The 15,927-nt window shown below is 46.4% G+C and overlaps 1 protein-coding gene and 1 long non-coding RNA gene across 2 annotated transcripts in view; one reads left to right on the forward strand and one right to left on the reverse strand.

Annotated features, from left to right (window-relative positions):
* The window catches only part of LOC142665733 (uncharacterized), an 85,156-nt gene that overhangs the window by 11,707 nt on the left and 57,522 nt on the right, over positions 1-15,927 (forward strand). The window contains exon 3 of the long non-coding RNA XR_012851555.1: positions 9,144-9,235. This is a non-coding gene — a long non-coding RNA (uncharacterized LOC142665733). The remainder of the gene's footprint in view (positions 1-9,143; positions 9,236-15,927) is intronic.
* Positions 12,137-14,575, reverse strand: LOC142665638 (protein kinase C delta type-like). Its single transcript, XM_075845361.1, has 2 exons — positions 14,053-14,575; positions 12,137-13,885 (listed from the first exon to the last, which is right to left on the reverse strand). The coding sequence occupies exons 1-2, from the start codon at positions 14,148-14,150 to the stop codon at positions 13,327-13,329; spliced, it is 657 nt and encodes a 218-aa protein (XP_075701476.1). The 5' UTR covers positions 14,151-14,575; the 3' UTR covers positions 12,137-13,326.

Consider the following 15,927-nt stretch of genomic DNA (forward strand, 5'->3'; position numbering starts at 1 on the left):
GAGAAGCTGAATACATCTGTGCGGAAAACTGCAGAAATGGGCTGTGGCCGGGAGAAGTAGTCCTAGAGGTGTGGACCGGATGGAGAAGAAAAGAGAAAAAGAACTAGAATTCGAGAAGACGTCACCGGTGAGTCACCTAATGTAAATGTTTATTCTGCCTCTAATCAGCACTGTAGTCACTGTATGATCTGCAGCGAGATGATGGGTGGTATGAGTTGTGTTTTTTTGTGGAACAGCAACTCCCAGCATATCCTTATGATTGTTCGGCCAATGCTGGGAGCTGTAGTTTTACGCTGTACAAACCTATGTAGCAGGGGTTGCACTACATTGAGCTGTATTTGTGCTGGTGCTGTATATATCTATGATCTTAGTTCTGGTGCTGTATATATGTTATCATCTTGATTCTGATGCTGTATTTTTGTACTGAGCTTTTTTCTGGTGCTGTATATATGTACTGAGTTGATTCTCATGCTGTATATGTTACGGTTTGTGGGTATGTGGACCAACTATGCCGCACCGACGTAGCGGGGAGGCAGCTGGCCAAACAGGGAACGCCAGCAATACAAAGTCCCGCACAAGGGTACCTGGATAGTCCAGACAGTGGCCGCAGCTCTGACATGGATGGAGGTGGGTGCAGCATGTAATGCCAGACGTGGCGGATGACAGCAGGTGCCGCAGGTTGCGCCAGACGTGGCGAATCCCTCCGGACATGGCAGATGACACAGGACGGAGCGGATGACACAGGACGTGGCAAACAACAGCAGGTGCAGTAGACACGACTCCAACTAGTAGGCACAGGAAGAAGTACACAGCACGGGATACAGGAACAAGTATCTGGGCATGGGTAACAACTGGAACGGGAAACACTAAGGGACCATTTGCAAGACAGACTAGGGATAACTAACAACACTCAGACAAGGATCAGATGGGCTGGGGCCCTCTTATAGTCCAGGAAATCATGTGTGTTGATGATGATGATGATTTCTTACATGTGCGCGCGCTGGCCCTTTAAGAGTGGGCACGAGCGTGCGCGCACCCTACGGGACACAGCGGACCGGAGCGGAAGTGAGCGCGGCGTCTCCTAGGAAGGAGATCGGGACCAGCGTTCACAGATCCATGGCTGCGGGCATCAGGCGGTGAGTAGAACTGACGGCCCACGGCCATGGACGCTACAGTATATATGTACTGAGCTTGGTTCTGGTGATGTATATATCTACTGAGCTTGTTTCTGGTGCTGTATATATGTTATGAGCTTTGTTCTGGTGCTGAATATATGTTATGATCTTGGTTCTGGTGCTGTATATTTGTTATGATCTTTGTTCTGGTGCTGTTTACATATTATGAACATTGTTCTGGAGCTGTATTTATGTACTGATCTTGGATCTGGTGCTGTATATATGTACTGATCTTGGTTCTGGTGCTGTATATATGTATAAGCTTTGCTCTGGTGATGTATATATGTATGAGCTTTGTTCTGGTGCTGTATATATGTATGAGCTTTGTTATGGTGATGTGTGTGTATATATATATATATATATGAGCTTTGTTCTGGTGTTGCATATGTGTACTGAGCTTTATTCTCATGCTGTATATATGTATGAGCTTGGTTCTGGTGTTTGTATATATGTTATAACCTTTGTTCTGGAGCTGTATTTATGTACTGAGCTTTGTTCTGGTGCTGTATATATGTTATGACCTTTGTTCTGGTGGTGTATTTATGTACTGAACTTCGTTCTGGTGCTGTATATATGTTATGATTTTGTTCTGTTACTGTATTTATGTACTGAGCTTGGTTCTGGTACTGTATATATGTTATGATCTTGGTTCTGGTACTGTATATATGTATGAGCTTGGTTCTGATGCTGTAATTATATATATTTATAATAACAAAATTGCAGGGAAGATAGAATTGTTTTCAGTTCATTATATATTTTATGGGATTTTTTTCAGGTAGTTTTAACCCCTCGAACCTCCACCATGCGGTAATACATGACCTGACAATATTTCCAAAGATTCCCTTGTATGTATTTTTCAGATGAAGCAAAATCTATAAAATCAACTTTTAAAATGACGCACACTATATGCTAATTACTCATAAAAAGGGTCATTTGGCGGTCATGTGAAGAGTCACATAGTCTTGCCTCGAAACCCACCTTTCCATTCATGATTGACATCCCCCTGGCTGTTATACATCACTACCAGTCTCCTCCAACTTTTTCGGATGCGCCATTGCCTTGTACTCCTTTGGCACACACCGTGCAACGAGGTGTACTCTGCCAGGCTGCACCGCGCATGCCAGGGGAGTACAAGGCAACGGCGCACCCGAAAGAGTTGGTGGTGGCTGATAGTGATGTAGAACAGCCAGGGGGATGTCAATCAAAATCAGGGGGGCGCCATCTCAATTTTCACCTTAAGCAGCAGAAAAGCTAGAATCGGCCCTGATATATAGACAGACAGACAGACAGACAGACAGACAGACAGACAGACAGATAGATAGATAGATAGATAGATAGATAGATAGATAGATAGATAGATAGATAGATAGATAGATAGATAGATAGATATGGGAGAGATAGATAGATATGGGAGAGATAGATAGATAGATAGATATGGGAGAGATAGATAGATAGATAGATAGATAGATAGATAGATAGATAGATAGATAGATAGATAGATAGATAGATAGATAGATAGATAGATAGATAGATATTAGATAGATAGACATTAGATAGATAGATAGATAGATATTTTGGTATCACATTATGTAATCACATTCAACATACAGTGGTACAGGCAGTGCTTATCTGTGGCACCTGTGATTGGGTGGAAGATCCAGCCAATCAGCATGGGCATTATACTGGTAGAAGTCTGTGTGTCAGCGCATAATACTGGAGGCAAGTAGAACCAATCAGTGGCCACTTTATTAGTGAAGTGCATGCAGTGATTGGCTGGCTGGCGCCTCTCTGCAGGATAGTACTAGTCTACTATGGACATCATTTTTAAATGGATTCCAGGCATCATTAGACATCCATGCCCCACGCTCCAGGGTGGCACGGCGCTGTAGAATAAGACCCCTTAGGGTATGTTCACACGCAAACGCAAAATACAACTGAAATTACGTCAATGAAAAGCAGGTCCAATTACGTCCCAAGAAGTGACATGCCCTTCTTTGAGGCGGGCGTCTTATTCCGCGCCGTCTTTTGACAGCGACGCGTCAAAATATACCTCGTCTGAACGGAACATCGTAAAACCCATTGAAATCAATGGGCAGATGTTTGCAGAAGTTTTGGAGACGTTTTTTCAGGCGTAATTTGAGGCGTAAAACGCCTGAATTACGTCTGAAAATAGGTCGTGTGAACATACCCTTAATGCCTACTTATATATTTATATCTTTTGTGAGGGAATAACCGTAAATGGTAATGTTTTTGGCAAGATATACGTCATGGACGCGGCACATAGACATACCACACATCTGCATTACTTGTCTATTCCAGCACCTTGAAGTCCACACATAAGAAGCACTTTACTAAATCGTGCGACCATTAAAGTTCTGTTTACACATTTTTATGAAATTGTGCTGCAATTGTTGCAAATTCGTGGCATAAAACGCTATGCGACTGCGACCTGTTTGTTAAAATTACTGTCGGTTCAGGGAACCGGGGAGAACCAGGATCCAGAACTGGTCCTTCTGCACTCAATTGTATCCGTGTCCTTAGGACATTGTGGCCCTATCTCAAAGGGGCATTGTGGCGCTTTCTAAAGAGGGCACTATATAAAGGGGGTACTGTGAGTGGCATCATCTACAAATGGCAAAATTTCCAGGGGGCACTGAAAGTGGCATTGTCTATAGAGGGCACTGTGAGTGCTACCATCTCAAGGGAGCACTATCTCCAGGGGGCACTATTTCCACCGAGCACTATCTCCAGTGAGCACCGTCTCCAGGGGGCATTGTGAGTGGCATTATCTACAGATGGCACTATCCCCAGGGGGCACTATCTCTAGAAAGCACTGTCTCCAGGGGGGACTTTGTATTTTTATCTCCTGAGGGCACTATCTCCAGGGGGCACTATCTCCAGGGGGCGCTGTGAGTGGCATTATCTACAGAGTGTACTGTGAAGGGCGCTATCTCCAGGGGACACATCGTGTGTGTGGTGTTTTATTTAACTGTGTGTGGCAGTATATTCTGAGGCATAGTGTGTGATACTATTATATTCAGATTCACAGTGTGTGGCACATTGATTTTCTTGTCTTAGTTTAGAGGTGTGGATGTATTCAAAAAGTGAGAAGATGATGGCATCTGAGCGGCAAACTCTGCAGAAATCACTGACTCCCGTATCTCGTGTAGAATGTAATGACGTTCATATCTCCTTATTACTTCTCATCTTTAGCTGCTTCTCTGTTACACAGGAGATTTGTCAGGTGTTTTCCCTTATTCTGGATTTTGTCCATTCTTCTAGGTTCCTCCAATCATCTTCATTCATTATCGGCCCCTAGATCTTGTAGGAAACATTTGAAGGAACTTTACAAAGTTTTACATTTATTTTTAGAGAAAACAAGAAAAATAAATCAACAGTGATTAACCTTAATGTACTATTATGTCATGGGGCGGGAAGGGGTTAAATGTGCATCGATCTCTCTTCTACCAGGTTGTGTGGACCCGGCCCTAGTGTGTGGCTGCTTCATCCTGAGTTTATTTATATGGGGGTCTGTATTTATAAAGGGGTCTGGGGTCTGTATTTCTTAGAGGGCCTTGGGTCTCTATTTATTAGATGGTGTGGGGTCTGTATTTATTAGGGGTCTGGTCTCTGGTCTGTGTTTATTAGGGCGACTTGGGTTTGTATGTGTTAGGGGTCTGGGATCTGAATTTATAATGTGATTTGGGGTCTGCATTTATTAGGGGGTCTGGGGTCTATATATATATATATATAAGGGGGTCAGTATTTTTTAGGATGTCTGTATTTATTAGGGGGTCTGGGGTCTGTGTTTATTAGGGGTCTGGGTTCTGCCTTTTTTAGGGCCAGTTCACACAGAGTTTATGTCAGCACTAAAAAATGGCCCAAATTGCTTCCCATGGACTTCAATGGGAGGCAGAAGCGGTTTCGGACAGTTTTGGCCGCTCACGGGAAAAAAAGCGGCATGCTCTTTCTTTGAGTGGATTCTACCTTTGACCTCCCATTGAAATCAATAGGAGGCAGAAGAAACCTACGGCACTCGTTTGCCCGAGAGAAAAAAACACGAAAATAAAAACATCAAATAATGCTGGCACTTACAAAAATGTATTGACTTGGAAGAAAACTAGACAATAGACAATGATTGACATGAAGCTTTCCTATCCCCTCTTCAAAGCACTTCTCCAGGTTCTGAAAATAGACTAGATCTTTTAATACACACCTTTCTTAGCTACTGCAGAACATCTTTGAGAATAAGAACAAGAATATGAGGAGTTTCATACCGATCACTCCCAACATTTAGGTGACGATACACAAGCTGGGTGCCTTGTACTTTTTATATGACTCTGGCCCCTGCCTGTAACCTGTCCCATATATAATATACATTATGTGTACAGGAATCCAGGGAACTCCCCAATGTTACTCTCCTGGATTCATCAGGCAAATTACCAAGTGCCACTCGGGTCGTTTTTCACAGCATCCGAGTGGCAACCGATAGTTTCCATGCACTCATTCACTGCAGTAGGTGAATCGGGTTGTGAAAATGCCCTATCTTTTCAAGGACCATGGACGGGACTCGGGCATCACACACGGTCTTGTGCAAGAGCCCTTAAGGAATTAAGGGGTGGTGGCTTTTCCTTCTCCTTGCAGGCTGTGCTCAAACCCACAAATCAGGGCACTGGGAAAGGCTAAACTGCATATAATTCCAGTACTCAACACTCCTCTCACAAAGTGCCCCTGAAACTATATGTACCACTCACTACTAGACTCTGAAAACTATATGTACCACTGACTACCAGACTCTGGATACTATATGTACCACTGACTACCAGACTCTGGATACTATATGTACCACTGACTACCAGACTCTGGATACTATATGTACCACTGACTACCAGACTCTGGATACTATATGTACCACTGACTACCAGACTCTGGATACTATATGTACCACTGACTACCAGACTCTGGATACTATATATACCACTGACTACCAGACTCTGGATACTATATGTACCACTGGCTACCAGACTCTGGATACTATATGTACCACTGACTACCAGACTCTGAACGCTATATGTATCACTCATCACCAGACTCTGGATACAAATTATGTATATACTGCTGACCAACAGACTATGGCTAGTGTTTGTACCACTGACCACCAGACTTTGGATACTATATGTACCACTGACCACCAGACTCTGGATACTATATGTACTACTGACCACCAGCCTCTGGATACTATATGTACCACTGACCATCAGACTCTGTATACTATATATACCACTGACACCAGACTCTGGATACTATATATATACCACTGACACCAGACTCTGGATACTATATATATATATATACACCACTGACACCAGACTCTGGATAATATATATATACCACTGACCATCAGACTCTGGATACTATATGGACCATGAACCACCAGACTCTGTATACTATATGGACCATGAACCACCAGACTCTGTATACTGTGTATATCACTGACCACAAGACTGTGGATACTATGTGTACTACTGACTACCAGACTCTGGACACTATATATATACCATTGACACCAGACTCTGGATACTATATGCAGGGGCGTAACTAGGAAAGACTGGGCCCCATAGCAAACTTTTGACTGGGCCCCCCTCCCCTGGGTGTCACACAACCCCCCCTTGTAGAAAGTGCATTCTTTACAGCCCCACCGTAGATAATGCCATACAGCCCCCCCCTGTAGATAACGCCATACAGCCCCCCTGTAGGTAATGCCATTCAGCCCCCCCCTGTAGGTAATGCCATACAGGCCCCCATGTAGGTAACGCTATACAGCCCTCCCTGTAGGTAACGATATACAACCCCATGTAGGTAACGCTATACAGCCCCCCCTGTAGGTAACGCTATACAGCCCCCCTGTAGGTAGCACTATACAGCCCCCCTTTAGGTAACGCCATATAGCCCCCCCTTTAGGTAACGCCATACAGCCCCCCCTGTAGGTAACGCCACCAGACTCTGGATACTATATATACCACTGGCCACCAGACTCTGGATACTATATATACCACTGGCCACCAGACTCTGGATATTATATATACCACTGGCCACCAGACTCTGGATACTATATGTACTACTGGCCATCAGACTCTGGATACTATATATACCACTGGCCACCAGACTCTGGATACTATATATACCGCTGGCCACCAGACTCTGGATACGCCAGACTCTGGACACTATATATACACCACTGGCCACCGGACTCTGGATACTATATGTACCACTGGCCACCAGACTCTGGATACTATATATACCACTGGCCACCAGACACTGGATATTATATATACCACTGGCCACCAGACTCTGGATACTATATGTACTACTGTAATGTCCGTGGCTGCGGGCTTTCAGCTCCAACCTCCCACTGACAGCCGCAGCCACGAGTCGGCAAGCGCTGGCCTCAGCCTCCTCCTCAGGAGACGCCAGTGCTCGCGTCTACTTACCTCTGCCGGACCCGGTAGGGTGCGCGCGCCCGCTCTTAAAGGGGCAGCACGCGCACCGGACCTCATTGATGAACTTTGACCCGTGAGTACCCTGGACTATAAGAGGGGTCCAGCCCCCTAGTTCTATGCCTGAGCGTTGTTGTGTTCCCTAGTTTGTCTATGTGATGGCCTCCTAGTGAGTTTCCAGTTCCAGTCCCTGTCCCTATACCTGTTTCCAGTTCCTGTTCCTAGCAATCCATACCTTCCTGGTCTAGCACTGAGCTGTGCCAAAGTCGTGCCGTGCTGTATCCACGTCTGACCTGCTTCACCTCACCCTACGTCCGCCTGCTACCTAAGTCCCAGCCGAGCCTGCCCTGCTGCTGTTTGAGCTGCCACAGGTACCTATAGAACTATAGACATTCACCTGCTCCCTGTTGGCCAGCTGCCTTACCGCCAAGGCGGTACGGCTCAGTGGGTCCACAGACCCTTCGTGACAACTACTGGCCATCAGACTCTGGATACTATATATACCACTGGCCACTAGGCTCTGGATACTATATATACCACTGGCCACCAGACTCTGGATACTCCAGACTCTTGGCACTATATATACCACTGACACCAGACTCTGGATACTTTATGTACCACTGGCCACCAGACTCCGGATACTATATATACCACTGGCCACCAGACTCCGGATACTATATATACCACTGGCCACCAGACTCTCGATACTATATATACCACTGGCTACCAGACTCTGGATACTCCAGACTTTCGCCACTATATATATTACTGACACCAGACTCTGGATACTTTATGTACCACTGGCCACCAGACTGTGGATACTATATATACCACTGACCACCAGACTCTGGATATTATATGTGCCTCTAACCAACAGACTGTGGATACTTTATATACCACTGGCTGTCAGACTTTGGATACTATATGTACCACTGACTACTGGAAACCACTTGTAAGTGGATTAGGGTTAGTTCACCACCACTGGATTAGGGTAAATTCTCTATCGAAGGCGGCTGTATGACAATAGGGACTAGTGAAGAGGCCGGTCAGTGTTTGTGTTTAGTCAGTATTCACATTAGTCGGCAGAGTCACAGGTGGAGTGAAACGCGTGGGACGATGGCGTTGATGGACGGCACATTCAGTGGCGTCGACGCCTCCTCATCCTCCTCTTCCATTGGTGCCGGTGCTGCAGGTTTCTTCCAGCGACATAACATATATGATCCCCGTGTGGTAAGTTCTTTCTTAAGATTTTTCCTATATGACATTTTATGCCCTGTCACATATAGACACATAAAGGTGAGGTACTCACCAGGGCCGTATTTACCATTAGATACCTGCGGGCACCAGATCACTGTAGTACTACCGATAATGAGTCCTCTACCTGTGTGTTTTCCGATTTTATGTAACTAAAGCTTAATTGCTGTATAAATGAAAAGATCTACAATTTCCTAATCTACTTTATGTTTCTTAGCTGAGAGCAGGACTAGCGATGTACAGGTTTACTGCATCTGAATGTGAGCAAGAGCGTCCTCATTCACTGACAGCAAACAGATCTTGAAAATGGTGAGTAATTGAAACATAAATGATATTATAAAGTTGTAGAACTTCTCATGTATACAGGAATGAAGTATTTATTATATGGGGGCATGGCTGTAAATATGCTCCCGGATATGAAGTCTCCTTGTATAGACCAGTCCTATTGGATCTCTCGGTGTGGACGTCTCTGCAGGGGATTTTTCTTCTTCATGAATGTTGATCTCTGGTGTGTAGGATCTGGTAACAGGAGCATCCATGAGGTGAGGGCCCTGACTGTAGGGGGCAGCATTGTAGCCGATCCTCCATCTCCCACTGTGCCCCATTCAATGTATCCAGTTTAGATAATCCTCCACAATCTAAATAGCCTGTACTTCAGCTCTCTCCTGCACTGATACATTGTAACAAACTCTCACTTATCATTATATAACCATTAAAGCTGTTTTCTGGTTTGGAAAACCCATTTTCAAATGCCCTATTAGGGAATTTTAGTGTAATAGTGTGGGTTCCCCTGTTCAGGAACCTGATTAATTAGCCAGAATGGAGAGGAGCTACAAACATCATCTCCAGAAGAGGCTGGACGCAGCTGCAGGCTTGAGGGAAGCCGACATGACCGTCCTGGTAGGGAAAGGGTTAATGTTAAGAGGTGAGGGAAAGGTGAAGGAGCTGAAGGAGGGACGGGGAGGAGCTAGGGGGGACGGGGGGGCCGTTACTGCGCTTCCCGCTGTTTCTCGGCATTGAGCCGGAAGCAGCGGGAGGAGTAATACACAAGAAGCAAAGCTCCCACCCTCCCACCCTTGTTTTGTTACTCCTTAGGTCTTCTGTACGTCCGTATATGAGCGTTGTGTTTTATTTTGTGTGTTTATTTAACATGTTTTTCTTTTTTCCGGAGTAGGTTCTGTTGTCATGGCAGCTGGCGGGGGGAGTCCTTGAGGCCAGTCAGTACAAAATGGTGGGGGGGTCGCATCGGGGGTATGCGTCCCCCAAAAAAGGTACATGGTTGAAGACTTCATCGGGTGTTATCCCTTTGAAGTGGTCTTCTGGTAGAAGGTATGTCACTTGAAGGCTTCATCGGGTGTTATCCCTTTGAAGTGGACTTCTAGTGGTCGGTATATCACTTGAGGGCTTCAACGGGTGTTATCCCCTTGAAGTGGACTTCTAGTGGTTGGAGCCATCTGCAGAGGTGAACGGTGCTTCCGAGCTGGTTTACGGCTGGAGGTAATTAGTGGTTTGCAGATGGCTAATTCGGTGTGTTCTTGAAAGGAACATCTGAAGGGGCTTCAAGGACTTCCTCTGCTCGGGTTAATGTTAACGTTTAATTGTTATTTATGATTCTGACCCATGTTGGGTCATGTGAATTATTAGGAGGAATTCTCTGGTGGATTCCTAACTAGTTATCCGAATGTTTCGGATTTAAATTGTTTTTATAAAACTGTGAAATTAATAAACGGCTGCTGTGGCCATTTCACATCCAACCTCGGTGTCATGTGTCGTTACTAAATGGGGGTGGGGGATAGTATGGTTTAAGGTTAACACACGACTCTACCTAGGCAGGTCATGCTAAGGAGGATCAACACATCCATGTACTACATGCACAGCCTGGTGATTTTAGAACTGTGTAAGGCCTCATTCACACGGCAGGGTTTCCCGGCCGGGTGCCGGCCGTTCATAAGTCGGCCGGCACCCGGCTGCATTAGGAATAATAGACCCCTAATGGGGCTATTCACACGACCGATTTTTTGACGGCCGGGAAAACCGGCCGTCAAAAAATAAGACATGCTCTATCTTCGGCCGGGTACCCGGCCGCCCGGCTCCCATAGAAGTCTATGGGGCCGGGTATTACACGGCCATCACCGGGATGTGTCCCGAGTGATGGCCGGGTTTTCCGGCGCTTGCACTCTATCTCCTCCTCCTCACAGCGCAGAGTGCATGTGAGGAGGAGGAGTTAAAGCCATTCGGACGAATGGCATCGCTGTACACTGTGTGGCAGTGCCGGGGTGTACAGCAGGTGGAAGGGAGCGCTGCGCTGGCTCCCTTCCCCTGCTTGTTTTAAAAGCACCCTGGCCCGGCGACACCTTCGATGGCGACGCTAGCAGCTGCAGCTGCTGCTGCTGCGGCTGCTACTACTGTAGCGACGCCACTATAGCAGAGCGGGGAGGTATCTCTGCTATGTGCTAGCCGCACTTTAGCTCCTTGAAGGAGCGGAATCCCCGTGTTTTCGGGGATTCCGCTCCTGGACAGAGCGCTTGATGTCTCTGTCCATATCTGGGCAGTGACATCAGGGGAAACTCCTGAAGCGGAATCCCCGAACACATGGGGATTCCCCTTCAGGAGTTGCCGCTGATGTCACTGTCCGGATCTGCCCGGCCCGGCACGGATGCAAAACTTAATGCAAACCGGCCGGACAAAATGGCCGATTTTACTGGCCGACACTCGGGCTCGGGAACGACCCGGTCGTGTGAATCCCGCCTAATACTTTAATAACCCTTTAGAGAGAGTGTAGGGAAATTAAACTCTTGTATTAAGTTCCCCCAGAGATTACGGGACCCCTCTAGCAAAACGGTATTGTAAAAACCTAACAACCCCTTTAAGACTCTGTTCACACCACATTTGGGCTTTAAATCTGGCATATACCTTTAAAGTGTAGCTAAACGTTTGACAAACTTCTGACATGTCATAGTGACATGTCAGAAGGTTGGATTGTGGGGGTCCGAGCACTGAGACCCCCACCAATCGCTAGAATGAAGCAGCTGAAGCACTTGTGTGATCGCTCCGCCGCTTCGTGTTTGTTCGGACATGTCAGAAGTTTGTCAAACGTTTAGCTACACTCTAAATGGGTAAAACCTGGAGAATAAGACATTGAGACCTATACAACATTTACAACATAGACGTCCAATGGGAATAACAACAAGCACAAAGATGTAGGGGGTAAAAGGAGAATTTTATTTATAGATAAGGGAAGGTTATATTTTATTATTAGGAAATTATTATATAAGTATTAAGACTACTATTATTATATACTGTGTATATGTATGTGTCATCTATTTATCTATTATACTAAACCTAGCTAAAGGCCGTGTTGATCCAGAGGAAGGCGAAAACCCCCTGTGAGGAATGAGCCAATTGTCCTCATATTAGGGGGGAAAATTCCTTCCTGACCCCAAATATGGCGGTCGGCATAAATCCCAGGATCAAAGGCTGATGTGTAATATAGGGAAAAATTCTTAGTTTATTTTTTTTTTATTATTATTTTTAATTAACTACTGTATTTATATATGTGTAAACTATAAATTGTATTAAATTAAGAATTATTTTTTATAAATTATTTTTCTATATTTATATTATGTTACTTATGTGTGTTACTACTTATTACTCTATAATCCTAAACCTATTTAAGGCCGTGTTGATCCAGAGGAAGGCGAAAACCCCCTTTGAGGAATGAGCCAATTGTCCTCATATTAAGGGGGGAAAATTCCTTCCTGACCCCAAATATGGCGATCAGAATAATCCCAGGATCAAAGGCTAAAGTCTAATCTAAATGTACTATGTGTCTATATGCGGGTGTCTATACTTATCATGTAGTGTGGTGTCTATACTTATCATGTAGTGTGGTGTCTATACTTATCATGTAGTGCGGTGTCTATACTTATCATGTAGTGCGGTGTCTATACTTATCATGTAGTGCGGTGTCTATACATATTATGTAGTGCGGTGTCTATACTTAATATGTGGTGATGTTAGTGATGTGGGTGATGCTAGTGATGTGGGTGATGTGGGTGCATTACTTACCTGGCCTGTGCTGAGGTGAGATCAGGTATAATGGCCGCTCCGGCCCCAGGACTACAACATGCGGCTATTATTCCTGATCTCTCCAGATGGAAACTAAGCACAGGCCGCTCCTGGGGGGTGTAGAGGATCTTCAGGCTGGAGTGATGTCAGATGCCAGCCCGGGATTGGAGGATGGCAAGTCAAGGCCCTGGTGCAGCAGCAAGATGGCAGAGGTGCGGCATGAAGATGTTACGGAGAGAGATGATGGTCTGGGCAGCCGAGGTGACATACAGCAGCAGAGACATGAGGCGCGGGTCAGGAGGCGTGAAGTTCTGGGCCCTTGTCCTGAGATGTTAAGGGGTCCAGCTTGGTGACATGAAGCTGAACCCGGACAAGGGGTGAAGGGCTTTGTTATTCTCTGGCCACTTCAGATGTTGGTTCTCCAGAACAGGCACAAATGGTGTAAAAGGTGGCCGTGCCCTCCTCTCCTGCAGTTCCTCCCAGCCGATGGTGGAGAAGAATGGATGCGCTCTGATGTTCCCGCACACACCGAGGCGCCTCTCAGAATTTTTACGGACCAGTCTCTTGGTTAGATGTTTCACGTCAGGATTAAGCCAAGTTGGAAATTTAGGCTTCGCGGTGGTGATGGCTTTGAAAGCCATTCGCCTGACGGGGCCGTTGTAAAAGGGGGAGCGTCCTGCTGCCATCCTGGACACCACAATCCCCAGGCTCCACCAGTCAACTGCGGTGCCGTATTTTTTTCCAAGAAGCACCTCGGGGGCCATGTAATCCAACGTTCCCGTCACTCCACTGATCTTATTGGAGGCGGTGACTCCATCTTGGGCCAGTCCCAGGTCGATGATACGGACGTGGCCATCTGCATCCAGCATTATATTCTCCGGCTTTAGATCTCTGCAAAGAAATAAGACGAGAGAATGACAAATCCGCCCAGTGATCCAGGAGACGGGGGATGAATCACTGCACCTACAAGCAGAATAGCCACTCAGGAGTGTAGGAAAGCTGGGTGCATTATTTATAGCATGTAATGGAGACGGAGAAAATGGGGAAGTTCTGCTTACCGGTGGACGATGTTGTGTCCATGGAGGAACTGGAGGCCACATATCATCTCTGCTGTGTAGAATCTGATGGGGAGAACAGAGCGGAGTCTCAATGTCATGAAATCTTCCTCTATCAATTCCCTAATATCATGTTATGATGGAGTGTGTGTGGTCTCTATCAGAGAAGAGGCGCTGATTATGGCAGCCTGTATTCTGCATTCTCTGCATTGTCCTTCATCTGACCTCTCCCTCACCTTTTCTTCTGTCCACCCCCCTCAGTCTCCTGATTATTTACTCGCCTTACGTTGCCGATGTTCAAGCAGCCGCACATCCTGATCAAAGCCTCCAGGCTGCCACCGGACAGATACTCCGTGATAAAATATGCCCGTTCCTCAGACTGATGTGCGGCATAGAGGTGGCATAGGAACGGGCAGTGTCTGGCCGCCAGGAGTATCCGCCGCTCTCTCATAATTTCGTCCGCATTGTCCCGTTTGGTGATAATTTTTACGGCCATGTAGGTGTTTCGGCCGGGGACTGATGCCAGGACCACCTGAGGAAAACAAATGGAGAGTGCCCATGAGAAGAAGAAGGATCAGGCATGGACTGAGAGGTGGGTCAGTCGGGTAGTGCCCAGAACCCTACAGCAGAACAAAGCTGAGCTACCGGCATAATGCAGTAATGCAGTGTCTGCTGTTGGGTGCTGTATGGAGAGGTCTTCACGCCTTACTGACATCTGACGTAAATGTAAGTCATAGTTGGTAGGAGGGAGAATGGAGCAGAATCACGCGCTTTAAGGATAAGTTCACACGTAGCGTAAATTCAGCAGATTTTCCGCAACGGATTTTGTTGCGAGAAATCCGCAGCATAAGACAGTAGCAGCAGAGTGGATGACATTTGAACAAATCTTATCCACACGCTGCGTAAATGATAAGCAAAAAAAAACGCTCAGAAATTGCACTGCAGGGCGGCTTTTTAATTCGCAGCATGTCAATTGTATTTCCATAATCGCTGTTTTTTTGTTGCGGGTTTTCCCCATCAAATTCAGTCGGGAGATAAAACCAGCAATAAATTGCAGATGTTCCATTTTTGTGGCGGAAAAGCTGCAATTCATTTGCAATAATCAGGGGGGGGGGAAATCTTATACTTACCCAGAATTCTGTGCTTCTTCATCCAGATCGGCCCCTTGGGATAAAGTTTATTCCCATGTGACCGCTTCAGCCAATCAGAGGCTGCAGCGGTCACATGGGATAAAACATCATCCCAGGAGGCCGGGCTGCAGGACGGCAGGTGGGTGCAGTGGCGGATTATCATTAGGGCTGTTCGGGCAGCCGCCCAAGGCTCCTGGGGGGCCCATGGCCGGCAGAACTGCACATGATCGCACGTGCCCCCTCATGCCCGATGCCATCGCTAGCATCGGAGGGGGCCCCGGTGCTAGCGGCAGCCACATTCATTTGTATCTGAGTTCTCAGGACTTAGATACAAATTAATACTATAGGCTGCAGCCGGTCACGTTGGGCTTGCAGCCTATAAGGCACTGGGAAGACTCCCAGTACTGCATCACGCCGGTCTGCGCATGCGTCTAGTCCGGAGGATTCACATGCGTCCAGCTGGAGCGGCCGCCACGGGGTAAGGTAAGTAAACTGTATACATTTTTTTAGGTGGGGGACTATCGCTGTGTATATATTCAAGGAGGGGGGGATTGCTCCGTTACACTATATACAAGGGGGAGTGCTGGGTGGCCCTATATACAAGGGGGAGGGTAGCGCTGTGTGGGCCTGTATACAAAGGGGGGAGTGCTCTGTGTCACAATATACAAGGGGGGGTGCTATGTGGCCTTTATGCAAGGGGGAGTGCTGTGTGACACTATGCACAAAGGGGGAGGGCTGAGTAGCACTA

The sequence above is a fragment of the Rhinoderma darwinii genome, chromosome 13, assembly GCF_050947455.1.
Source record: "Rhinoderma darwinii isolate aRhiDar2 chromosome 13, aRhiDar2.hap1, whole genome shotgun sequence".
In the NCBI taxonomy this organism is placed as follows: domain Eukaryota; kingdom Metazoa; phylum Chordata; class Amphibia; order Anura; family Rhinodermatidae; genus Rhinoderma; species Rhinoderma darwinii.

What these genes read in the sequence shown, in the direction of transcription:
- LOC142665638 (XM_075845361.1), bottom strand. Translation starts at nt 14,150, where the DNA reads ATGACATTGAGACTCCGCTCTGTTCTCCCCATCAGATTCTACACAGCA. An exon ending in GGACACAACATCGTCCACCG is followed by an intron (nt 13,886 to 14,052) that starts GTAAGCAGAACT and finishes ATTTCTTTGCAG; the next exon opens with AGATCTAAAGCCGGAGAATA.